The sequence below is a fragment of the Ictalurus punctatus genome, chromosome 16 (genome assembly GCF_001660625.3).
Source record: "Ictalurus punctatus breed USDA103 chromosome 16, Coco_2.0, whole genome shotgun sequence".
NCBI lineage: Eukaryota > Metazoa > Chordata > Actinopteri > Siluriformes > Ictaluridae > Ictalurus > Ictalurus punctatus.
Genome location: NC_030431.2, coordinates 4,623,611 through 4,651,495, shown reverse-complemented (window position 1 = coordinate 4,651,495; position 27,885 = coordinate 4,623,611). Strand labels below are relative to the sequence as shown.

At 41.6% G+C, this 27,885-nt stretch overlaps 1 protein-coding gene across 2 annotated transcripts; it reads right to left on the bottom strand.

Moving 5' to 3' along the window:
* Nucleotides 1–27,664, bottom strand: foxo1b (forkhead box O1 b). Of its 2 annotated transcripts, none has more exons than XM_017490024.3 (3): nt 26,739–27,664; nt 4,636–4,827; nt 1–3,773 (listed from the first exon to the last, which is right to left on the bottom strand). In XM_017490024.3, the coding sequence occupies exons 1-3, from the start codon at nt 27,315–27,317 to the stop codon at nt 2,685–2,687; spliced, it is 1,860 nt and encodes a 619-aa protein (XP_017345513.1). In that variant the 5' UTR covers nt 27,318–27,664; the 3' UTR covers nt 1–2,684. The 2 variants fall into 2 exon arrangements, with proteins under 2 accessions (XP_017345513.1, XP_017345514.1); XM_017490025.3 differs by having other exon boundaries at nt 1–3,770.
* Nucleotides 27,665–27,885: the final 221 nt, after the last annotated feature.

Genomic DNA, 27,885 nt, shown 5'->3' with positions numbered 1-27,885 from the left:
TAAACGCAGGGACTTCTTTTATTTTCATGAGATCATTTATGTACGTCAGAACTTTACAGAACAACTCGTGTCAGTAAAACGTCTCATTACAGTTAATTACAGCTAGGATTTGCGTCCTACAGGCACTTTGATCTTTTACACAAATTCGGATTTTTGTTAATAATAATAATAAAAAAAAAAAATCCAGGTAGTAAAGACCAGAACTCCGGCCGCTTAATTAACATCCGATTCACCAGTGAAGTTAAGACATTATACACAAATGATAAAACGTACGATTCAAACGACTTTAAAAACAAAACAAATCAGGAACATAATACAACTACACGACACCTACTGCAAATCCACATAAACACAATAATATTTCAAATAATTATCTACATATTTATGAGAAATAAACAGCAGTAATCAATCTCAGTGCCACCAAAGGTTTTTTGGTCAGAAATAAATAGATTGAAGAAAAAAAAAAAAGAAGATCTCCCAGTGTTTTATAATACAAAGTGTGAAAATATACTGTTTATAAATGATATTACATCACAAAACCGTTCCCCCCATTGTTCTTTCTGCTTATAAAAAAAAAAATCGACTTCAGAGGCACGATAAAGAAAGAAAAGTGTGTGTGTGTGTGTGTGTGTGTGTGTGTGTGTGTTTATTTAAATATTTGCATTACAGGGACTGAAGCTGTTGTGAGAATGACTGTCCAGCTGCACCGGTTCAACTTAAGAGAATTAAAATGTATTTAAAATTGAATTAAACTTCGTATAAAACGACCTGAAATCAAAATGAAACCGGTTCTTTGTTGTTCACGATCTGTAATAATCACTTTTTTTTTAAAATCCGTAATCTTCCAGAGACATTTCACCACTTCTAAACGTCCTCCGATTTTTATTTAAATCTATTACATCACCGTAGAATTGTGGGAGGGACAAAAATATATCAACCAATCATTTTACGTCATGTCTCACCCCCCCCCCCCCCCCCAAACACGTAACCAAAACAGACTGACTATTTTTTAAAATAAATTCTTTTAAAAATACAATTGCGTGTCAGTCCTCGTGAGAATGACGTCTCTAGTTACCTGGTGGAAGGGGGGGGGGGGGGGGGGGGGGGGGGGGTGGAACCAAAAAACACATCAGTGGAGTAAGTGCAGAGAGAGCCTCGCATCTAGAGCAGCCATTATGTTTGTTTTCGGGACATGCCCACTTTTCACACACCAATCAGGTTCCAATTGAAAAAATAAATAAAAGTCCCGCCCACCCAAATATGCAAACTGAAATCTTTAAGATAAGTTTCTTTTGTTTAACGTTGTTGTTAGAACTTACGCTGAACGCAGTTAATTAGCAGAAGATCGTTTATTACGGACGGTTTTTTAAACGACTTGTGTGTACGTGAACGCGTGGACCAGCAGAAAGAGCTCACACGCCATTTATTCATGAGACGAGCCTTGAAATGAGAACGACGATTAAGAGAGAAAGAAAGAGGGTTTAAAACCGACTTTAAGTTGTTGTTGTTTTTTTTCAGTTCTAGGGCTTCAGAGAGTCTGCAACAAACAAAACTAACTCAAAAAAACGAAACATCGCGGTTTAATTAAATTTAAAATGAAACTTAAATTAAATCCCAAACCTTATTTTATGATTTCTACTCCGCATCTTACTTACGAGTTCTTTCCACTCAGACTCACTGTTTACTGAAACATAATATCATTTTTATCTGTCATGGAAAGCCCCAGGCTGAATGCCCCGTGTCCTGCGGCTGGTTTATTAAGGAAGGTTTTAGAAATGAAGAAAAGACACCATACAATATAAAAGCATTAAAAAAAACGGACACCGAAAGTGTGTTTAAAAAAAAACAATTTTAAGAACATCAGGTCATAAAAGCAGGGCCAAAAGGTTTCTTAAGACCCTCAAACACACACACACACACACATTATATATGTATGTGTATATATGTATGTGTATTATATATATATATATATGTATATATATATATATATATATATATATATGTATATATATATATATACATACATATATATACACACACATACACACACACATACATACAGAGTATAAACGACACGTTATATTTACAATGAAGTTATATACATCTCTGTACAAAAGTCTCACTTAAAACTGTAAAACATCAACACGAGCCGAACATTACTTTATAATCTGCTCTGTTTCATTTCATTTAACTAAAAAAAAAATTTTTTAGAGGCACATAGGCTATTAACAACAGCAGATACATGTCTGGCAGGTTTTATCATTATTATTATTATTATTATTATTATTATTATTATTATTATTATTATTATATTTATACTAATTTCAGAGCAGATTTCCTCTCCTTTAATTATTTGTAATGGTGGAAAAAAACAGGGAAAACAGACCGATTAAGGGAGGAAAAAGAATGAAGGAGGGCTTTTTTTTTTTTTTTTAGATTTTTGGGTTAATTAAAAAATATTTCTGACTTGTTTTATTGTCGAAAAAAGTTGCTTGGCAGTATGAATGTGTGTGTATGTGTGTGTGTGTGTGTGTGTGTACAGATCCATGATTTGTTCCTAAAATACATTTTTAAAATAAGAATTGTGCTGAACTTTTCCTTTTCTTCTGGTTCTCAACATTTCACAACGTGTGTGTGCGTCCAAGCGTGTGTGTGCGTGTGTGTGTGTGTGTGTGTGTGTGTGTTTACCCCGACACCCAGCTGTGTGTGTGGCTCTTGACAGCGGTGTGTGTGAAGCCCTGCTGCTGGCTGGCGGCCGGATCGAAGTTGAAGTCGAGCGCGTCTCCGTCCATCAGCGTGTCGTGCAGCACGCTCTCCACGTCACACTCCAGCCGCTCGATCGCCATGTCGTCCAGGTCGCTAGGCAACCGCTCCAGGTGGTTGTGATGGTGATGGTGGTGATGATGATGATGAGGATGCGCCTGGACCGGAGCATGTCTGTGGAAACCGTTACCGTTGACGATGCAGTAATTGGGCGGCACCGAATCGACAGCACCTCCTCCTCCTCCTCCTCCTCCCATGTGCGCCAGGTGAGGGTAGGGCTTCATGTTGCCATGACGACCGAGATGTCCCTGAGGCAGGAGGGCGCACCTGTTCATGCCCATTGCTGTAGAGGTGTGTGTGTGAGCGTGTGTGTGTGAGCCCATGGCTTTTCCTGCTTGCCCCATGTGCCCTTGAGCACTATAGGGAGGTAAAACTCTCCCTCCTTGTGGCCCTGCTGCCTCCATAGGGGGCAAAACATCTCCTCTGGGCTCCCCGTCGTTACTCAGAAGTTCCTTCAAAAGCCCAGTAGGGCAATTAAACTGTCCTATGTAGGGGTTATAACCCACTGCCTTGCTGTCCGACAGAGTCTGGATGGTCATAGCGTTAATGCTCCCGCCGCTCTGCCACTTGTGGAAGTCCTGGCCTGCGCTGTAGGGGGCGTACTGAGCGCTCGTAGGCTCTGTGCTGTTCTTGGGCGAAAGCAGGTTTAGATTTTCTAACAGGTTCTCCATCATCAGGTTCTTGGAGCCGAAAGAGCCGGTCACCTCGGACAGACTGGGCAGTTTGGAGGCTAATTTAGTGGCCTGGTATCCGAGGTGGAGTTCTCCTCCCTCACAGACGTCCTCCTCGGGGAGGAAAGGTGAGCGCCGGCCGCTCAGTGTGCTCGCGTCCGAGCTGGCCCGTGTTCGGAAACTTCCCCACGCTTCAAAATCATCGTTACTGTGAGAGTTAGGACTTCCGAGCCACTTGGTATAACCGGGACTGTTCGAGCCGCCGTCCAGGCCAACCTGCTGGGACACGAGGACCAGGACACACCCCGCTCTTACATTAACACGCAGCAATAATAACCATAACAACATTCATCATCATCATACATCATCATCATACATCACTTTCTATCAGACAATCCTCACGTTTACATCATATTCCTAATGATATTTACTCGCTTTAGATCTTTTCATTTAAATGTTCTTCAAATTTACTTTTAGCTTTTACCACAGCCATCATTATTTATTTATTTATTTATTTCCTGTTTAACAACCCGCTTTATTTTCCACTTTTTTTTTTTTTTTTACCTTTATTATATATCAGTTTTTAAAAAATGCAATTAAATAAATATTTCAGAACGTCATGTTCTTTTTGCTTGATTTAGCTTTTAAATAAAACCATCATATGAAAGTATATAAAATAAAAATGTATTATTGACATGAAATTTGAAATGTTCTTTTGTTTGGGCACTTTTTGTCGTTTTTGTATTATCTTGTGTCTTTCCGTGTTTTATTTTAGTTTGATATTTTTTATCTTTCTCTTACCATTTACAGTACGTTCAACTTATTTATTTAAAAAAGGATCCATCCATTTATGGTCATATTCAAATTCTCTGGTAGCAATTAGTAATCGTTGAGCAGTTTTAAAATTTATTATTTATTTTCTAGAATCTGGTTTTCACTCAGAAATGTTTCATCGGTTTATTTGAGATGTTATATGCAGTATATTTGTTTCTATATTTATTCCGTTTTGCTGTGTGTTATTTCAGTCACTACGCTGTACTTTGCCTCGATGTTGGTGAAGTCAGCGGTTCTCAGCGCCATCGTTGGCATTAGCATTAGCGGTAACATTAGCATAAGCGTTAGCATGGCTCCTCGGTCTCACCTTCTTCTTAGCGGCTCGGCCGCGGCTCTTGGTGAACTTGCTGTTGTTGTCCATGGAGGCGGCTCTGCGGCGCGGCGATTTACCGCTCTTTCCTCCTTCAGGGTTCAGCATCCACCACGAGCTTTTCCCCGTGCCCTCGTTCTGTACGCGCACGAACCGGCTGTGCAGAGACAGATTGTGACGAATCGAGTTCTGTAAAAAAAAAAAAAAAAAAAACAGTGACGTATAAGATTTCTAAAAGAGAAACGTGTGAAAAATATGAACTGTAATGTTTTTAGTTTTAAGTGAAACGTTACAGGTGTGAAGGCACGCTGTGCCTCACAAAAAAAACCTCTCAGGAAGTTAGCTAAATAAACATTAGCATTCATTAACGGTTATATGAGGACCTGTAGATTACCAGATTACTAGTTTGTGTGGTTATATTTAACTTGCTAACACACAGCATGTACACACATGCAGCATGAATTACTTGCAAGATGGCGTTAAAGCTAAAACACACGCACACACTCATGCACGCACAGACACCTTACACTAACTCACACAGCTGTGTGTGAACACACACTTTACTGATGATATTGATATGATACAATGAAAAACAAGAAGCGAAATGAAAATAACGATTAGAAAAACGCCTTAAACCTGCATAAAAGAAATGTAATATGAGGAATGAAAAGTAAAATAAGTTCATAAAAAGTAGAAATTAAACATTAGAGTAGAAATTAAAATGAATAAACGTGAAATATGAAGTAAAAACTAAAGATATTTACCATGAACTAAAAAAAAATAAAACAAGTTCATAAAATGTGGAAGTAAAAAATATACAAAATAAATACACACACACAATAATTACTCAAATAAATTTAATATGAAGCGAAAAAGTGAAATAATTTAAATGGAAAGCATCTGTGAGGCCGAGATGAAGTAAGAACACGCTGTTATGATTGTTGTTGTTTATAGTGAGGACGTGAGGAAGGACGTGAGTTTTGGGTGTCGATCGTCGCAGGACGAAAATCGTCTCACGAGAAAAACAGCAGCGGGAGAGACGCGAGTGTTTACGGAAAACAACACGGCATGCCGTTAGAAACACAGGATTCCCTCGTATCTGCTCCATCAGCATGAGGGCCTGAGGGACCGTCACATGATAACGTTACCATAGAAACTATGAAAATAACGTCGAGGACGAGTTTAACCCCGGAGAACAGCCTGACCCGGAATCACACCCCAATCACGCAGCGATAAAGACACAAAAACAGACGTGTTTCAGTATTACTATTACGTCTCATCATAACTGCACAACATTTAATCACGGCTTTACGAGAGGACTGCTTTAATAAGCCCGTAATAGATTTGCTGCATTCGAATTAAAAAAAAAAAAATTGAAAAGAAAACACACTGGGGAAATTTTGAGGAGAAAAATCTTTCAAAATTTTACAAAAAACAACAAACAAACAAACAACAACAGATATTATGATAGTCGTTTATTTAGGTGAATTCGTCAACAAACAATCGACTAAACAGCTTAAATTTCATTCGCCGTTCGATCAGAGGATTACTCTAATCACTGATCCCTGTTCCATTAACATCCCGGTTCAATTTCAATTACAAATAAGGAACTTGATAAGATTTGAAAAAAAATCAAATGAAATCACAGGAAACCTGAATTTTTATTTAAACCTTAACCAGACTTTGAAAACTTTGAAAACTTTTCAAAATTTGCAACGGGTTCCAGTTTTTTTTGTTGTTGTGGAAAACGAATCGAATTGCAATCGCACGAAATTGTTCTGCGCGCTCGTTCAGTGATGATTGTTGGTAAACGAGAGCTTTTAGCTGTACTCGTGTTCGACGCACATCGAAGAGGGCTTTGGCTGAATGAGTGTCGTGATGATGTCACATGACGCGTCTCGACCCAGATCTGTGCAAATATTTTGTGATAATGTAAATTTAGATTTTGCCTTCATTTCTGCGATTGCAAAAGCGCTAAATCCCGGAGGGACTGATTATCAGTGTTTGGCCCGAAAACAGAGTGTGGTCCAGTAGTAACAGTGCTTCTGCTGCCCCCGGTGGCTTCATTTTGGTATTACAGTCTACACAGAAGTAAACTCCTGAAAACAATCGTTCGAATATAAACATCCACACGGTTCATTTCTGCATTAATCGACATTACAGTCAGTCAGATTAAAAACAGTGCTTTTGTATTTTCACTGACAAAAACTGCTGTCGATTTTCAACAACTAATTTCTAAATATTATTTCTAAATGCGAAATTAGCTGTTAACATTATTACTGACCAAAACCAATTTGCCCCAAAAGTAACTAGCGAACAAACCGTCCATTAGCAGCCTAAAATCAGACGACATGTTTTTGTTGTTTTTAATCAGGGCAAGATAAGTGAAAAACTCGCCTTGAATGAACCTCAACACGCATTTTTCAAATTCCAGACGGTTTTTGTCATGATTCCCTTTCTTGTTTAGGGAAGCCCAATCTCAGCCTATAAACAGGAGGTGAGAGGAGGAAGTAGCTGGGAGAGCGGGGTGCATTTCCTGTCATGGAGGAAGCAGACTCAAAAGGAAAGCTGAAATGACGCACCGGACCATGAGGCTGAACGTGAGGTCAGTGTGAGGTTCACACAGCGCCTTCAATCTCTCAGATCTCTTCGAGCAGAAGGGAACAATGTCCACGACGCTACTAATAAAATAAAAAGCCGTAAACATTTCGTATTTCACTTAGACCTCTATATCTTATTTATTTATTACCTCTATTTCTTATTTATGTATTACCTCCATCTCTTATTTATTTATTACCTCTATCTCTTATTTATTTATTACCTCTATTTTGTACTTATTTATTACCTCTATCTCTTATTTACGTACATTTCTTGTAACCAAAAATGTTAATATCCCCTGTAGCTGTGAGCTTACATACACATAGCTATACATGCGTTTATCCATGCTATACACACACACACACACACACACACACACACACACACACACACACACACACACACACAGGCACACATGAACCCAGTATCCTTGTTCCCTTTTGGCAGGAAAAAACTCCCCTTTCCTGTCTCTCTCACTTTAACCTCTTTAACCCCTTTAAACTCTCTCTCTCTCTCTCTCTCTCTCTCTCTCGGGTCACCCATGTTTTCTTTTCGTTTATTGTTTAAACGCCTGCTCAACCACTTATTTTTGGGGGTTCTTTTGCTAATTTCTTCATTCCACCAAAGGTTGTAAATTATTATTATTATTATTATTATTATTATTATTATTATTATTATTATTATTATTATCATCATTATTATTAGTATTATTTAATTGGCAATAGTCAAAATCTAAATAAGACCTAAAAACATATTTAAAAATACATGCTTTGGTAATTATAAGCTTACACAAGTCCAAAGAGTGTTTGCATTTTCATCAAACTCGTAAATCACCTGTTGGATAAAAGGGTGAATTAAAAAAAAAAGGACTTTATTAGATTTAACGCTAGAAACGCACACTAAAATGCCACTTCACAGCAGCGTATAAACAGACAAGCTTAAACAGACAAGGACTAAACATAAAACAGGTGAACACAATAGGCAACAAACCAGTGACAGGACAGGAAGAGGTGGAGAGAGGTGGACACAGAAACAAAAACATGCGCGCATGGCTGTCGTCACCATGACCTCGTAATCAGTGCGGTGTACTTTTAGAGTTATACATTTTTACTGTTTAACTTTATATCGTAAAACAGTGAAAATGTTCATGCGCACAAGAGTGTGAAAGAATTCTCCCCGGTTTTAACGGGTTATCTTTGAAAGGTTTTCCACTTGAACATATTTATTGACAGGTTTTAATTGTTTGCATCGTGAAGTCATTGTCTGTTGGAATGAGTCAAATATAGTACATCAATGAAACAATGTGAAAACCTGAATTAAAATAAAAGTAACAAAAAAAAAAAAAAAGAAAAGAATGGTTTCGCTAACAGCAAGCGATCCTAACCATCGATGTATCTGTTCATTCGGGGTTCGAACGACGCGTAAACCATCATCGTCTCATAATTACAGAAATCCCAACACAATGTTATATAGCGTTGCTATGATTACGGCTCGAGGAGGCATTCTCTCTCTCTATCTCTCTCTCTCAATTTTTTCCTGCACTACAGTACCTACATAATCATTTTCATCGTTCCCTGGTCACATTCCAAATTGCTAAACGGGATCACATACCTCCCACACCTGTGAGCCAATGAGAGAAGAGAATATTTCGGGGGTATAGCAGTGCGTGATCAGAGCGTGAGATCAGTGTGAGATCAGTGTGAGATCAGTGTGAGATCAGTGTGAGGATGCTGTGGTCCTGTATGCTGAACATTGCAAATGTCAGACGTGTGGGCGACTCAGTGCCCGAGCTCTGGCCTTCCCCCGTGTACCTGAAGCCCCAAAGACAAGCACAGAGCGGAAAAAAAAGCCCCTACCGAACGCTTTGAGTCATCTGAGATGAAACGTACCAGCGCAGGGAAAAGAAGACAGACAAAAACTGCACAAAATGAAAGTGTTGCAAAGTGCACTTGCAAAAGTGACTCATGCTAAAATGAAAAAAAGGTCAATTTTACAGTATCTGTTTAACAACGCGCTCCGCAATCCCAAAGTCAACCTTCAAACGCTAACGTATTTTACCGGCTGCCTGAGAGGAAATCTCTGTCATTAAAATATAATATTACTCATCTGTTCACATGTTCAACTACAAAAAATGACTCGAAAGAAAACATCACTAATACTTACAGACGGACAAATGAAATTAAAATGCAAAATAAATAACAAGTAAAGACGCTCATAGATAATTAAGCAACTATTATTAACACGTCAGAATTTTTCTTGCTTACGTTACAGCAGCTATAAACGCTCGTTCCCTCACCAGCCCTCTCTCTATTCTCTCTCTTCACTCGCTCTCTTCACTCACTCTCTCTATTCTCTCTCTTCACTCGCTCTCCTCACACTCTCTCTATTCTCTCTCTTCACTCGCTCTCTTCACTCACTCTCTCTATTCTCTCTCTTCACTCGCTCTCTCTATTCTCTCTCTTCACTCGCTCTCTTCACTCGCTCTCTTCACTCACTCTCTCTATTCTCTCTCTTCACTCGCTCTCTCTATTCTCTCTCTTCACTCGCTCTCTTCACTCGCTCTCTTCACTCACTCTCTCTATTCTCTCTCTTCACTCGCTCTCTCTATTCTCTCTCTTCACTCGCTCTCTTCACTCGCTCTCTTCACTCACTCTCTCTATTCTCTCTCTTCACTCGCTCTCTCTATTCTCTCTCTTCACTCGCTCTCTTCACTCGCTCTCTTCACTCACTCTCTCTATTCTCTCTCTTCACTCGCTCTCTTCACTCACTCTCTCTATTCTCTCTCTTCACTCGCTCTCCTCACACTCTCTCTATTCTCTCTCTTCACTCGCTCTCCTCACACTCTCTCTATTCTCTCTCTTCACTCGCTCTCTTCACTCACTCTCTCTATTCTCTCTCTTCACTCGCTCTCCTCACACTCTCTCTATTCTCTCTTCACTCGCTCTCCTCACACTCTCTCTATTCTCTCTCTTCTCACTCTCTCTATTCTCTCTCTTCACTCGCTCTCTTCACACTCTCTCTATTCTCTCTCTTCTCACTCTCTCTATTCTCTCTCTTCACTCGCTCTCTTCACACTCTCTCTATTCTCTCTCTTCACTCGCTCTCTTCACACTCTCCCTATTCTCTCTCTTCACTCGCTCTCTTCACTCGCTCTCTTCACTCGCTCTCTCTATTCTCTCTCTATTCTCTCTCTTCACTCGCTCTCTTCACTCGCTCTCTCTATTCTCTCTCTATTCTCTCTCTTCACTCGCTCTCTTCACTCACTCTCTCTATTCTCTCTCTTCACACTCTCCCTATTCTCTCTCTTCACTCGCTCTCCTCACACTCTCTCTATTCTCTCTCTTCACTCGCTCTCTTCACACTCTCTCTATTTGCTCTCTTCACTCACTCTCTTCACACTCTCTCTATATTCTCTCTCTTCACTCGCTCTCTTCACACTCTCTCTATTTGCTCTCTTCACTCACTCTCTTCACACTCTCTCTATTCTCTCTCTTCACTCACTCTCTTCACACTCTCTCTATTCGCTCTCTTCACTCTCTCTATTCGCCGTCTCTGTATTCTCTCTCTTCACTCACTCTCTTCACACTCTCTCTATTCGCTCTCTCTATATTCTCTCTCTTCACTCACGCTCGATTCGCTCTCTTCACTCTCTCTATTCGCCGTCTCTATATTCTCTCTCTTCACTCACTCTCTTCACACTCTCTCTATTCGCTCTCTCTATATTCTCTCTCTTCACTCACGCTCGATTCGCTCTCTTCACTCTCTCTATTCGCTGTCTCTGTATTCTCTCTCTTCACTCGCTCTCTTCACACTCTCTCTATTCGCTCTCTTCACTCTCTCTATTCGCTCTCTCTGTATTCTCTCTCTTCACTCACTCTCTTCACACTCTCTCATTTCAATCTCTCTCTCTATTCTCTCTCTTCACTCTCTCTATTCGCTCTCTTCACACTCTCTCTATTCTCTCTCTTCACTCGCTCTCTATTCTCTCTCTCTATTCTCTCTCTTCACACTCTCTCACTTCATTCTCTCTCTACACTCGCTCTCTTCACACTCTCTCTAATCTCTCTCTTCACTCACACTCTCACTTCACTCTCTCTCTATTCTCTCTCTTCACTCACTCTCTCTATTCTCTCTTCACTCTCTCACTTCACACTGTCTATTCTCTGTTCACTCGCTCTCTTCACTCTCTCTATTCTCTCTCTTCACTCACTCTCTCTATTCTCTCTTCACACTCTCTCACTTCACACTCTCTCTCTATTCTCTCCCTTCACACGCTTTCTCTTCACTCGCTCTCACTTCACTCTCTCACTCTATTCTCTCTCTTCACTCGCTCTCTCTCTACTGTCTCTTTATTCCCTCTCTTTACTCCCTCTCTTCACTCCCTCTCGAAGTTAATAAGACAACAACAAAAAAATCGCAACGAAGCGTAAACTCCTCTGTCCTGAAGACGTGGGAAAACCTAAACACTGGAGACTCCTTCCGTACGTGTTACATAAACTTACAGTCTCCTTACAGAAAAGTTCACCAGATCATTCATCACTTACACACGTTTTTTTAATCAGTTTATGCGGAGCGTTCTCCTTGTGAAGCCCCTGTGAATGAGCTGTTACTATAGAAACAGTAACGTAATAGAACAAGCGCATTAATATTAAAGTAAAAGTAAATAAAATGCTGACATTCGCCATTTGTATGAATGTATAATGATGTACAGTATTAGAGACAGCTGGACTCTTTAGTAAGAGCTCACACACAGGTGCAGGAACAGTTAGAACTTACCCTGAGTGTGTGTGTGTGTGTGTGTGTGTGTGTGTGTGTGTGTGTGTGTGTGTGTACATGCACAAGGGAGACTAGTCTATTTCTGGTGAGGGACTGTGTGGTGTGATATATGAGATGTGTGTGTGTGTGCTGTAACCCAGGGTGCACCTGGTCTGAGAGGTTGGTGTTTATTGGCTGCTTGCTTGACTGGCTGCAGTCCAATCATATGCAAATGTTAGACTTGTTAGATGACGTTTATAAAAACACACACAACTTTATAGCTTCATTTTCCTGCAGGCACAAGTGAACATTACTGTACATGACAGTACATCACTGTCATGTCACGGTACATCACTGTCCTGTGTAATGTAAAGTTCACAAGCGTGGGTCGAGCAACACAATGATGAGATTTAAAAAAAAAAAAACAATAACGCTAATTTTACGGCCCCTGAGATCCCTCTTAACATAAACACAATCACAGAGCTACAAATCAGGGTATTTTCCGAACTTTCGTACACGGAGGGTGGAAACGGAGAACCTGAGATGAAACAACAGAATGGAAAAAAGAAAAGTAAAGACAAAGAGAGAGAGAGAGAGAGAGAGAGTAGTGCTGTGTCTGCAGAGAGAAATGCCTCAAATGTGCTAAACTTCAATGATTTAACCACTTCCTTCTGCGCACATCCTTTCTCTCTCTCCCTCTCTCTCTCTGTCTCTCTCTCTCTCTTTTTCTTTCTTTGAAGTTTACAGCTAAAGGTGTGGTCACACTTAGACGAGGTGGAACAGTGCGTGTGTGTGTGTGTGTGTGTGTGTGTGAGAGAGAGTTATACAGTAATCGAGTGTGTATATGTTACAGTGAGCAGTGCAAGGCGTATGTTTTGCAGAAAGAGCACTCTGTCAGGGGTTCACACACACACACACACACACACACACACACACACACACACACACACACACACACACAGGATTGTGTTTTCACATGAGCCTGTTAATTATGCACCACGAATATCCATTTATCTGAATCATTGTGCGTGTTTGATTTCTATTTTTTTTTTTTTACATTCGTTTATTATTTTCCTCTGTTCTGCCGCAGTTCCTAACAAGTGACAGGAAATAAAAGCTAAGTTTACCTTTAACTTTGACCAATCAGAATGCAGCATATGCACAGAGTCGTGGAATAACGCGTGTTATTCTCCAGATTAGACCCAGCGAGAGACAAAGAGAAATCTGGCATCCCACAGGCCTTGTTAGAGAGAGAGATGGGTGTTTATCTGCCCATGCGTCAGTTCAGGAAGAGCTGCTGCTGACTGATAGCCTGACCCGTCTGCCCTCCAACATGCCACACACTACATCAGCGTAGTTCACTACGCACTGATATACTGTCTCGCTGACCTCCAGTCCATCTGCGGACATTTTTTTTTTAAACCAATACATGATTTAAAATACTATTTATTGTAAAGTAAATTAAAGGGCCACAGTGTTCCCTTACATTGAGACATGTTCCGGGGTTTGTGTTTTTAGATGATAAATAACGGTACTGAATTAAGTTTGATTTACATGTTACACGCTTGGCTTCGTACAATCTTCATTCGCAGACTGGATTAGCAAAGCGTGCTAACTGTACTAGCTACGTACACTCACCAAAAGGTCTCTGCTGCTTCCTTCCGAGCTTTAATTTTCTTCGTAACATCTCTATAGACATTTAACGAGACGTCAAATCTAAATTGTTGCTTACTATCACATTCAAAGTTAAGGTTAAGCGCCTTAAACTCAATTTAAAATAAATATTTTTGTTAAGTAGCACGGCTCAAAATGGAAATGTATTCATATCTCCATCACTTCCGGTTTCCACTACAGTTTTTAAAACTTCAGGTGGTGGGTCAGTGATAAAAAAAAAAAGAAATTAAAAAAAAAAGTCTAGTCATCCAAAATGGCCGCCATCATAACAGTCCACATATATACTACAATTAATCATTTTTGGTGAAACAGATTTCTGTCACTTGTTAGCAACATTAGCCTTTAGTGTTAGCAACATTACTGTAGGGTGTGCACGGTGCTCAAATATGGCCGAATCCATATAGGATTTGTGTTAGTGATTGATGCTAAGTGTATAAACAGAGTAATTCTAGTTGTTCCGAGTCTTTTTTTGGAAATTTAACAACAGATCTGAGGTAAATGTTGATGTTCCGGATAATTCTGTATTAATTCCATGGTCGCTATGTCTTTATATATCTGTATAAATGACTTTGTGCTAGCTAATCTCAGCTTTTGGATAGCTAATACTCAGTGATGAGTGTGTGTGTGTGTGTGTGTGTGTGTGTGTGTGTGTAACAGCTTTAACTACTTGAATGACAAGTGTGTGTGTGTGTAATGACAATACGAATAGTGTATTTATGATCAATTAATAGTGATATATACGGGATTTATTGTTTATCACTAATCATTATTGTGATACCAATCTATCACAAAAAAATACAGTATAAAAATGAGTCAGATTAATCATGTCTCCAATAAATCACGGTGGTTTTGTTTTATTTTATTATGTCATTGTAGTATGTGTCACAGTGTGTGTGTGTTACCACAGACCATCACAAGCACACACACGCACGTGCACACACACAGAGGTCAATGAGTCACAAGGTGGGTTTAACACTCACTAAGGTTTATCATATTTTCATAACTGTATATAAAACCACACCTTACAAAACTCTCATACAGTACGAACAGGCGCACATGCACCTGTTCACAGTGTGTGACCCACACACACACCCACACACATACCATCTCTTTATTATGTTATGTGGCCACAAGAAGGTGGGGCAGGAAAGGTGGAGTGACAAAAAAACGTGTACGGATACAGTACACTTACTCATTCACTCTCTCTCTCTCTCTCTCGCTCGCTCACACGCTCTCTCTCTCTCTCACTCACACACACACACACACACACACACACACACACACACACACACACACACACACACACACAAGAATACGGGGTGTGACTCAGTTGTTCCACCAGTATGAGCTTAGACTCAAAGGTGATGAATCATTACTGCTTTTGTTTACATACCATCAATATCATCATTATCATCATCATCATCACCTTCATCACCATCTTTACCATCCTCCTCATCATCATCACCTTCATCATCATCACTGACATCACCATCATCATCACCTTCATCACTACCTTCATCAGCATCATCCACTGACATCATCATTACCATCATCATCATCATCATCATCACCTTCATCATCACTACCTACATTACCATCATCATCACCTTCATCATCACTACCTTCATCACCATCATCATCACTGACATCACCATCATTACCATCATCATCATCATCATCAGACAGGTAAGCAAACAAATAAGAGTGACAGATAGTTGGGGTCAGAAAGACAGACAGAGACAGACACAAACAGACAGACAGATACACAAACATACTGACCGATAAACAGACAGACACCACAGATAAGCAGAAAGACAGACACCACAGACAGACAGACAGACAGACAGGAAGAAAATTAGACAGACAGACACCGACAAATAGATGACACAAACACAGACACACACAGACACACAGACTCAATACAATATTGTGTTAAACAATATAAATAAATGAGAAACTGCAACTGCTTTCAGATACTAGGGCAGTAATGGAGCAGAGCACACACTAGCTATGATTCTGCACTCACACACACAAACACACACACACACACACACACACACACACACAGCGAGTGTGGCGGTGTTTCGGTGAGATCTGCGTGAATCACAGGGAAGGGAGAATGACAGGAAACGATGCTGGCGGGAACCGAGCATTTCTCACTAAGCTGGCTGTGTTCAAACAGACGTGCCAAGGTCACGGGAACGAGGGCTTATCTCATGTCTGATTCCACACATCATGGCTTTCCCACATCACACACACACACACACACACACACACTCTGCTTTCAGCAGGGGGACAAAAACACTCCAATATCCTTCATAACATATGCATTTTGTTCATTTGCACAATGCTACAGTTTGCACTTCTGGTAGATGCTAAACTGCTGAGTAACTGTGCAATGACAAAGTTGTATCGATCTGTCTGTCTCTCTGTAGTGTAATGCAGCTCAGCCACTGCAGCGTCTCAGCTACCACAGACACATACTAACTCTTCCTCCTTTTATAGGGTGCCATTACTTTGACCTCATTGAAACTCTAGACTTTACCATCTTAATTTACGGATTTGTTTCGGAATGTCTTTCTTACGGGTTATTAATATGAGGCGACAGAGCGAGTTTCTTAAAATGTTCATTAGATTGGTGTGTAATGTAAATAAATAAGTGATTTAAATGTGACCGCGTAATCCGTACAGAAAATAACCGTTACACGATTTAAAGCTGATCAGTCGAGGTTCACGTTAGCGTTAGAGTCTCCTTATGAGGAAATTTACACAAACGTATGAGCAAGCGAAAGAATACGCAACGAACTGGATTTTGACGGATGGCACATTTCTCGTGTAAACGCTCCTTTGAGCAATTTCCGAATAAGTCTGCATGATAAATGAAGCCCTGCGTGGTGCTAAATTAAAGGCTGTAAATGTAAATGTCTGTTAGCTACAGTATATTCGAGGAGTTTCGGTTGTTCTGATGAACCGGACACTTTCGGCGTTTTGGTGTTCCTCAGGGCTCAGTTCTCGGCCCGACTGTTTTTTGTTTTTAACACTGTACGACATTAAATATTCGTTTTATTTTTTGACAATTTATTTTTAAAATTTTTTTACACAGGCGTCCCGGGATGACAAAGACACAAACAGTTTAACGCTCTGCACGTGTGCCAACGGTTTAACACACATCAGTGAGAAAAACACTGACACCAGGGATGAGTTTTCTGACACCCTCGAGGGTTAAAGAGCCCAAGTTGCCCTCGGGTTGTGTGTGAGAGAGAGAGAGAGAGAGAGAGAGAGAGAGAGAGAGAGCGCATGTGGTCCTCTGTGGACAAGGACCCACGGGAAATGAACTGCTATAGTGTGTGTGTGTGTGTGTGTGTGTTATGGTTTTGCGTCCACACGTGCATGTGTATGGTACAGGAAGTCGTGCTCTGAGTAAAATCCCTAGAGACGTGCATGTGTGTGTGAGTGTGTGTGTGTGTGGGGTATAGCGATAGAGTAAAGGAAAACACTCCTCCCGTCCCCCTCCCCTGTTTTTCTCTCACACGCATGCTCATCGCGCTTTTATTATTTTCACTCGTCGCCAGCCGCAGCACAGGAATCTGCCTATGTATTTTTATTTTATTTTATTTATTAAAGAACGGCACGTGATACTTTTTACCCATTTATAGTCACTGTTGTGGAATGTTAGTTCACTTACCAGCCTCTCTTTTCTCTTTCGAAGTTAATAAGACAAAAGAAAGCAAAAAGACCAAAAAAAAGTTTTTTTGTTGTTGGTGTTGTTACAGAGAAACCATAAAAAGCGTCAACTCCTCAGTCCTGAAATTACAGCTTTACCTCTGACTGTTACACAGCGCTGACACTGGAGACTCCTTCCTTAAACGTTACAGTTACACATGCAGAGTTTGATCTGTTTAAAAGGAATCCTGGTGTGTTTTTCTGACCAATTAAAGTTTTATGAGCAGCCTCGCCCTTTTTTTTTTGGTTTTGGTTTTATTTAAGTATAAGTGTTTATTAGTTAAATGTGGGATTAATGTGTGCCCTAACAGTCATAATATGAACAGAATAACCTTCCTCATAGTGCTATTGTTATGTGCTGTGTTCCCAGTAAGCCATAACCCAACGTATGTTGATATTATGAGGATATTGTTAGCTAGAGCACTGCCCTTGTGCATTATGGGTAATACTGATGGCCGCTCAGCCTCACAATAACACCGTATGAACGAGTTCTCTATGTTCTAGTAATAACACTAAACATGCTTTCCCCTTAAACTCTGTGCTCCTCATTTCTATGTCCAGAGTGTGTGTGTGTGTGTGTGTGTGTGTGCGTGTGTGTTTCAGGAGGGAGGAGGCTGTTAACACACGCAGTGTATTTTCCAGTCACTTAGCAGGAAACACATCATTGCTCATTGTGGCAGACGAGCTGCGCTGTTTTTACAGGAAAAGTGCAGAAATAAAAATAACCCCGAGCCCAAAGGTTCCATCGGGAGCCGCTGGACACGGCATGAAAAAAAAATCCCTTTTTTTTTTTTTAATATTAAAGGAAAAGGGGGCGTGTTGAGCGAGGGGAAGACGTGAGGATGTGTGGTGAAAGAGACACGCTCGCGGCTCCGTGCTTTCTCCGAGCGTTCGAGGAGTCCATTCTCTAGAACAGCGGCTCTGACAGTAGCGCAGCTGCACATCACACATTTATATTAACTTGTTTGTTCCAATACGTTATCGTTTCTATAGCAACAGCTTTCACAGGGACGATGCACATTAAAAACGGCGTATGATAGTTAGTAAGGAGGTCCAGCTGTAAGTTTAAGTTTTCCGACATCTTCAGGAAATTGGAGTTTCCGCTTCTTTGTGGGGTTTTCCGTAGAGAAAATTAAAACGAGAGGCTGGCGAGGGAACGTTTACAGCCGCTATAACGTGACGGACAACATGAACGAACTCGTTTCACAACATTAAATGTAACTAGAAACAGCTAAAAAGCACAATTCTTTAAGAACTGTTATTGCTGTCGTATAAGAGGAATAAAACATTTGAGGACGTGCTGTTATACTGTTACATGAAACGGTTTCGCTGATTATTTTACTGGAACAGCATGACACGGAGTGTTTTGTTTATAAACTGATGTTTTCATCCAAAGTGGCTTACGAGTGAAGCCGAACTCCATCCATCTTCTATACCGCTTATCCTTCAGGGTCGCGGGGAACCTGGAGCCTATCTCAGGAGACATGGGGCACACCCTGAACCAGCGGCATACACACTCACACAGCCATTCATACACTACGGACACTTTGGACATGCCAATCAGGTAATGCATGTCTTTGGACTGTGGGAGGAAACCGGAGTACCTGGAGAAAACCCCTACAGCACGGGGAGAACACGTAAACCCCGCCCACACAGGGCAGAGGCGGGATTCGAACCCCCAACACTCACTGATTCCTGTTTTCCTCCATTAGTGCTTCCTGGTTTGTCCACGTGTCTGGTGGACTTCTGACTTTTAGATTCATTTTAGATTCATTTTTAATGACGACCCGTCACCGCTGCTTGCATTTCATTACTTTTCTTTCTTAGTTGGCACAGAGACGACGAGGCTAGCCGAGCCGGATGGTACACTCAATCTCACATTCCACACACACACACACACACAAAAGAGAAAGGCACAGGCTCAAAAGTAAACACGCTCACAGATACAAAGGCCTGTATGCAGCAGGTATGAACGGTATGTGAATCGAACGCACCTAAGACTCATTAACACGGCTCCTCAAATCATTTGTTTATATTCTTCTCATTTATTTTCCATCAATAAAAACATTTCTGGTGGAGGCACGGTCCTGAAAAACTGCATACAACTCATTTTCAGGTAACGATTGAATTAAATTACACCACTCCAGAATTGCAGTTTATTAGACAAACACAAAGAAGTGCAATCAGGTCGGATAAATGTAATTAGTCTGATCGTGTAACACTAATTAATCCTCGTCGAAACCTGGTCTCTGTGATGCTTTCTAAAGAAAAAAAATAAATCACATCATCTTTAGCGCTGTGTAAATGGAGGGAAGTGAACGCAGGACTCAGGAATGGAGGATGTGTGACGTTTCCCCTCCGACACCTCCCGCTTCTCTTCCTCCTGTTATTGTGCGCTACGCTAAGGGTACTTAACTTTTTTTTTTTTTTTTTAAAGTGGGGCCTAAAAATATTCACGTTTATCCTCTTTTGAAGTGCCCGAGGCTAGAAAGTGACACACACTCTGAGAATCTGAGAACCACGGAGTGTGACCCTGCGGTGCGCGGTCACGGGGGACGGACACGTTTCATTTTCTATTCGGGAGATGACAAAGAGAAAAGAGGAGCCGGGATTAAACACCGCACCCGACTGTGTGCTTTACGTTCTCACACACCTGTAATTACACATCACTCCGTCTGTCTCACCTGTCCGAATAAACAACAACACGTGTCTATGTGTGTGTGTGTGTCTCTCTCTCTCTCGCTGTCTCTCTCTCCCTCTCACTCACTCACACACACTCACACACACTTTTGTTAGCGTGTTGTGTGTGACTCATTCCGTCGGTATCCAGTGGGTTCAGTTTCCGCATCGGAAATCCACTTCATTAAGCAATAAAAACAAACAATTCACAACTAAACAAGTGCTGATTACTGACGAAAATGATCTAACAATTTATCACAGTGTATCGTTTTACCATTAAAAAAATGCTATTAAAAGACACTATTTGGCCAAAAGTATGTGCACTCCTGACCATCACACCCATATGTGTGTGTTGAACACCTCATTCCAGATTTATTCCCCCGGTGTTTACTGTTCTAATTCGCTCCACTCTCTCTTCTGAGAAGGCTTTCCACTAGATTTTGGGGCGTGTCTGTGGGGATTTGTGTTCGTTCGGCTTCAAGAGCGTTAGTGAGGTTGAGGTCAGACGCTGATGTTGGGTAAGGAGCCTCCACTTCTAGTTCATCCAACCTGAACACACCATGTCTTCATGGAGCTTGCACTTTTTGTGCACTGTGCGTCGTGCACAATTGTGTGCTTTGTTTGGAGAAGAAATACATATGGGTGTGATGGTCAGGGGAGCACATAGTTTTGGACATATAGTGTATGTTATAAAAGATACCTGTGCTATCTCAGAAAAGCCTGATGTAGCCTACTGTGACGGTATTTATCCCAATTTCAATATTCAAATAGTTATAAATCTATCAGCCAACAACATGTCTAAACATGTTCTCGACCTCTACCTACACTCACTCTTACACCAACCCTACCTCGACTTACGCTGGATTAAACGCTGGGAAACGCTGCCAGTCTGTGTGTTTATTCCGGTGTGATTCCCGTAAATGTGCGATTGTACAACCAAAGGTCATCGAGTCAAACAGCTCGAGGCTCCGCTTGATAAAAATAACATACACATATAACTCACACATACATTGTTACCCCATTATTAGCACCGATCACTCTAAAAATCCACTCCTGTTTCCTCCTTTCAGAGAAAGTGTACAAAACAGCGAGCGTCACTATTTATAACTGATGCAGAATCGAGCAGAAGGTGAATTCCCATCCAACTCCGACTCCGCTTCAGCTGCTTTTAAAGAAGTGTTGGCGAAGGTTCAGGACATACTTTATACTTATCCCTTTACCTCACGTCCACGGCTACTTTTACCAGGAAGACGAAGCGTAAACAATGTGCATAATGACACTTTACCCCAAATGCAATCCATCAGATGAAGCGCCTCCAGTTTAGAAGGGCTTGCACGGCTTCTTCTGGAACATTCTCACTAATCTTTATTGATGATGGAACTCATGATGGTAGCAGCAGAATGAATTCAGAAGTCTACAGGAACATTCTGTCAGACAATTTACAGAGAAATGCATCCAAATGAATCAGGGGGAACTTCATCATGCAGCAAGACAACGATCCAAAACACACTGCTACCTCAACACAGGACTTCATCAGGGGGAAAAGTGGAAGGTTTTAGTCTGGCCAAGTCCATCACCAGACCTTAACCCAACTGAGCAGCGATTCACCTCCTGAAGAGGAGACTGAAGGGAGAAAACTCTCAAACAAACAACTACTGAAAGATGCTGCAGTAAACACCTGGAAAGCTTCACAAACGAAGAAACCAGCAGTTTGGTGTCGGTGAGGATTGCTGCAGGATTGATGCAGTTATCACGAGTAAAGGAAATACAACCAAATATTAAGTGTCTTTTACTTCAAGACTATTTGTTCCTATACTTTTGCTCACTAAAAAATTGGGTGGTCTTCCAGCAAAGGTGCCGTGTTTTAGGTTGTTTAACACGTTGACATGTAAAGATGAGTAAATTAAAACTGAAGTTCTGATCTATCGGCTCATCTCCATCTTTTGATCTCAGACCCAAACGTCTTCAACATATAGCGAAAACAATAGAACTGGCCTTGCTGTTCCAATACTTTCAGAGGGGACTGTATATAAAGATCACATACTGAATAATAATAAAATTATACACGTGAACTATCATAGATATATATGTGGGATGGAGCTGAAAGAGGGTTTATAAAGGCTCGATATCAGGACACTTCCCAAACTCTCAAGCCTTGATTTACTAATAGCCCAGATAACCAGCGTGAATTTGCGTATAATCATTTTTTAGAATAAACTTAACTCCTCTTTGTCCATTACTTTAAATTGAGACTTAAATGGTAGTCTGGATTTGGTTTAATCTTGTGTGTGAGGTGTGGCACTTTAAAGTAAGAAAAATCTAGTTGTTGTTGCTGAACAACAATCCATCCCAAGCCCCGCCCACCAACCCTCTCTCCCCATCATACGACGACTACCAGCTGGGGAGGTTGAAGGTTAACATGTGCTTCTTCTGAGTCACCTGAAGCCTCCAACTGCGTCTTTTCGAATGCTGCTCATGCTGCATCAAATAAATGCAAATAAATGCATCAAATAGCTGCAAGAAAGCGCTATTTACCCTCTTCTACATACATGAGCTCACAGACACCCATGAGTGCCTAGGGTTGCTGTGATTGACAGACAGCACTGCCACTTGTGCAATATACTACAAATGAAACCAAGGCAACAAGCAGGAAACTGAAGGAGGTAGGACACGCCCACAGGCCAGTAGCGTATAATGATTTTGTTAAGCAGTGTTTAAAAACTAAGTGGTGCAACACAAGTGTGATTAAAATAAACAAACAAACAAATGGCCAATTAACTCTGTTTCATTAAATCTAAATTTAAGTGACATGACTAACCAGGTGAGGACAAGGATCATGGAGCACTGAATTAACACCTCTAACATACACTTCCATTAACAGGTAAATGATGCAAGTGTGTGTGTGTAAGAATCTGATGATGTACAGCATTGAAGATGAAAGCTATATGATGAGGAGTGAAGATTGCTGACTGCTCCACATTGTCTCACAGAACTTCCTCTTGACATTTTTGACTGGGGAATTTTTTTTTTTCTGATATCAAATGATTTCTGAGAACAGCTTCGGGTTTCACGTGCTTTTTACACAGCTGAGCGTGACATTTTCATTTTCCCGCTGCACGTCTGCACCATGCTAACTGTGCACTGCACACCTGCACAAATGACGGACCAGGCGGATTATCGGCAGAGAAACCACGAGCGCTGCACTGCTACTGATACTGATCAGAATAAACTACTCTTCATACGGCGGACTTCATACTTCATACTTCCTGAGCTGCATCAGCGTTCTTTCACAGAAAATCACTGCAGGAGCTGAAACGTACCGGCAGAACCAAGAAAACTCAACCCTCAGTGCTCAAAGGTCCATCAGAAACGGATCGTCATGATTAACATGCTGAAATTACATTTCATGTCCGCACAGTATGACTCCGCCCATCAGGCCACACCCCTCATGGCACACCTCTAAAACTTTGAAGGTGGAATATTATTAGAAACCTGGAAGCTCCACTATGTCTTCATTCATACAGGACTCAGTCATTTATATCGCAGTTTGTACGAAGCCTTCTGATTGGCTGAGAGCAGTAGGGATGATAACACATCACACACTCAATGAGTCAATGAGTTAACACACATACACACACACACACACACACACACACACACAAACACACACACAAAGCACCAGTCAAGGTCAGCCACTGTGATATAGTATTTGAGTATCAGTGACCACACACACACAGTCCCAGACTGACTCCACCATCATATGATCTGATCATCTAACGGCTGCAAACATCCGCCCCTCATTTCACATGCACTGCATATACATTCACTATGTATGTGTGTGTGTGTGTGTGTGTGTGTGTGTGTGTGTGTGTGTGTGTGTGTGTGTGTGTGTGTGTGTGTGTGTGTTGCTTTAGAGACTAGGTGAGAGGATGTTAAAGTGCTTCAAACTTCAAAGAAATATGAGATTCATCTGAGAACGAGACCACATTTCAACATGAAAAGAACAGAGAGAGAAAGAAAGAAAGAAAGAAAGAAAGAAAAGAGAAATTAAATAGAAGAAAACTGACAAAAATATATGAATATGATATACGAGTGTGAATCGCCTAACACCCCCCCCCCCCCCCCCCCCCCCCAACACATCCCGGACAAGCCCACACACAGCTTAATATGTTTATATAATTTATCATCTAATGAATTTTTAATTTAAATATTTGAATATGGGAATGTTTTTAGGCGTGTGTGTGTGTGGGTGGGTGTGTGAGAGAGAGAGAGAGAGAGAGAGAGAGAGAGAGAGAGAAAATGGAGTATGCCTGGTCAAGGGAAGTTAATGTTAAGCTGCACAAGAATGACTCACTCAATGAAACCTTTATACACACACACACACACACACACACACACACACACACGCACACACACACAGTCTGTATGTCACCTTCTTTTCCTGCGTTACTCATAGTGAAACAGCGCTGCACCTCTTGTCAGTGTCAGGACATTTTCATGTCACCCCAAATAACCTCACACTTCCGTTCAGCTTCATACACCGAGGATGTGTGTGTGTGTGAGTGTGTGAGTGTGTGTGTGTGCGTGTGTGTGCGGTGAATGATCTCTCACTCAAGATACTCCCAAACCATGAGCTTTGCATGATGAGAGCCTCCACTTCTCCCACAGTGTACAGTAACACACGCCACTCAGGAATTTAACTGCGATTAAGGACGTGTTGAAGCTCTGCTTGTGTTACAGCAATGTCTGAGGAGACAAACGTGTACCACGGTGTCGGAGGGGACAAACGTGTACCACGGTGTCGGAGGGGACAAACGTGTACCACGGTGTCGGAGGGGACAAACGTGTACCACGGTGTCTGAGGGCAAGTTTATTAATGGGCCTCATTTTAATACGTTATCAGCTGTATAGTAACATCTCATTCAAAGGGACGTGGACGTAATAATACGGTGACGTTTTTTGAAAGGACGCGTTTATTTCAAATTTATGGAAGGAGTCTCCAGTGTCAGGGCTTTTCCGACATCTTCAGGACAGAAGAGTTTACGCTTTTTGTGCTTTCTCTGTAACACAAAAAAGAAACCCGACATACCGCGTTGTTTTTATATCTTAATAACTTCGAGAGAGAGAAGTAAACAGAGACTGGCGAGGGAAATGACCGCTTATTCAGTCCGTACAGGATTTCGCCGAGTATTTTTGCGATTGTTCTGGCCAAAACTGCGGCTTGTGGAGTTTTCTGTGCTTTTTTTGCGCAAAACTACTTGAACTGGCGAAATTGCAATTTCACAAAATAGTTCTGCACGTTCTACGCAGGTGAATCGAAGAGGGCTTTGACTGAACGCGTGTCGTCACTACGTCACGTAACGCGTCTCGGCCCAAATCCACAGAATATCGCTGAGTTTGCTCGACTTTGCGTTCATTTCTGCGATTGTAAAATCACAAAATCCAGGAAGGGCCCGAATTATAGCTGCTATAACGTAAGCGACAAGAGGAACTAGCTTGTTTCGTGGACATTCCATGACATTAAATGTAACTATAAATGGATAAAAAGTGTGGTTCACTTTCTTCGAAAAAAAAAAAAGAAGACTGTAGACAAGTCATTCTTTTGACAGGAAACTAAGCTTCTTGGGTGTGATGCTCTAACCGGAACCAGAGTTAACAAAATCGAAGTTAATAACTCGTTATAAATCGAAGTCTAACTGATTGGCTCATTGAATTTATTGGGTTTAATGTAAAGCTCAGTAACTGAACACAGTAAAAACAGTTCATACGACAGAATATTTTAACTCGGGTGATTTCCCAGAGCAAAGACACTTAACTCAACACACCCCTTACTTATCAGGATTAGTCATGTGTCGGAACGGGGAAATCACCAGACTGTTCATGACCTCAGGCTTTCTGACCTGTTCAGGTGTGTCTGGAGCTCCAACGCCTCTCAGTCACCTCTTACACTTTTATCCCAAGTGCAAAGAAACGCATCCTGATTGCAGCACAATTCCTTTTCTCTAACATAACACCAACACGTTCCAGCTTATTTATTAATATAGAGCTTTTGATTCTGGATTTTTTCTCTCTCTCTCTCTCTCTCTCTCTCTCTCTCTCTCTCTCACACACACACACACACAACCAGTAACACTGTGTGGGGGGAAAAAGGAGCTTAAAAACATTTTGTACCCTATAAAGAGTTGACTGACATAAACCTGACATTATTTACACTTTTTTTTGGTCCACTGAGGACTTGTGAAATTGAGTTCTTGTGTTAATTTGTAAAACTGTTAAAGCTTTATAAAAACCAACCCAACAATTTCGACACTTTTCAGAAGATGTAGAACCTTTCAAGGGTTCTTTGAATAGGTTCTCTTGGTATGACGTTTTCTTCCTAAATGGTGTACAACAATAAGTTTACACCCATGCAACACAAAGCGTAGCCTATAAGAAAGAATACAAACAAAACAAACTACATTATTTCAAAGGTTTTAATACATGTGTACTGATGGGGTGTGTGGGCTTTGTTTTACAGTTAAAGGCTCCTTGGGTGCGAAAAAGGAAAACAAAGTTTGAGAACTTGTTTCTAACTTCAATAAAGAAGGAAACATACAAAACCAAATTATGAACTCTAAAGCGCGCGGTGTTTGCGTCTCACCGTGTGCGTACGCGCGCGTGCGTGTGTTTACCTTCCAGCCGGCTGAGCTGTTGCTGTCCCCCTTGTCCTTGAAGTACGGGACGCTCTTCACCATCCACTCGTAGATCTGCGCTAGGGTGAGGCGCCTCTCCGGTGAGCTCTCGATCGCCTGCGTGATCAGGTCTGCGTACGACATGTTGCCCCACGCGTTCCTCCGGCACGAGCTGCTCTTCCTCTGCGCGGACGACGAGGATGAGGATGTTGAGGATGAGGATGAGGTAGAGGATGAAGAGGAGGAAAGAGGCTGCACCTGCACCTGATGATGCTGCGGCACCTGTTGCACCTGAGCGGCCGGCAGTGCCGGATGTTGCTGCTGCTGCTGCTGCGCCTCATCTCTCTGAAAGCCGTGCGCTTTCTTGTCCTCCGTCTCAGTCTCGGTCTCCTCCAGCAAAGCCAAGCTCAAACTGCCCATGAAGTCCAGGTCCCGCGGCTCTGCTTCTGCTTCCGCTCCCGAAGCCGCCGGAGAGGATTCGGGTCTGGGCAGCGGCCAGGTGCACGACCGCGGCCGGCAAAAAGGCTCGAAATCCGGGTCTGAGTCCAGCGGCTGGAGCTGATGCGCCGCCTCTGCCATTACTACTGCTAGAGGAATAACAAATCAAATAAAGCAAACTCCGGGGGTCAGTCTGATTAAGATAAAATAAAAAAAAACCCCGCGACTCTGACACCCGAGTGAAGAAACGCCACCCATACACACACACACACCCTCACCCTCACACTCACGCGCACCCACACACCCTCACACTCACGCGCACCCACACACCCACCCACGAGTCTGTTCAGAGCATGAGGTTCCCCTCTGTCTGTGTGTGAATAAAGTTACAGAAAGTTAAACACACTCTCGTGCTGTTGTCCCGCGCTCATTACACAACACACCGAGTCAGTGCGCGCGCACGGAGTTTCTACAGCTAAACGCTGCACACAGGACACGCCCACTGCGCCTGACTGACAGCCCTCACCCAACCAATCACGACCGCGCAACCATAAGGTAACCGAGGATCTCATTTGCATACCAACTACCATTACTACTGTACACTCAGTGAGAAAGGTAAAGAACAAACGGCTAAATGAAACTGTCCCTCAACATCTCACCTGGATTTACTTCACCTAAATTCGTCGTTTAAAATAAAAAGTAATTAAAT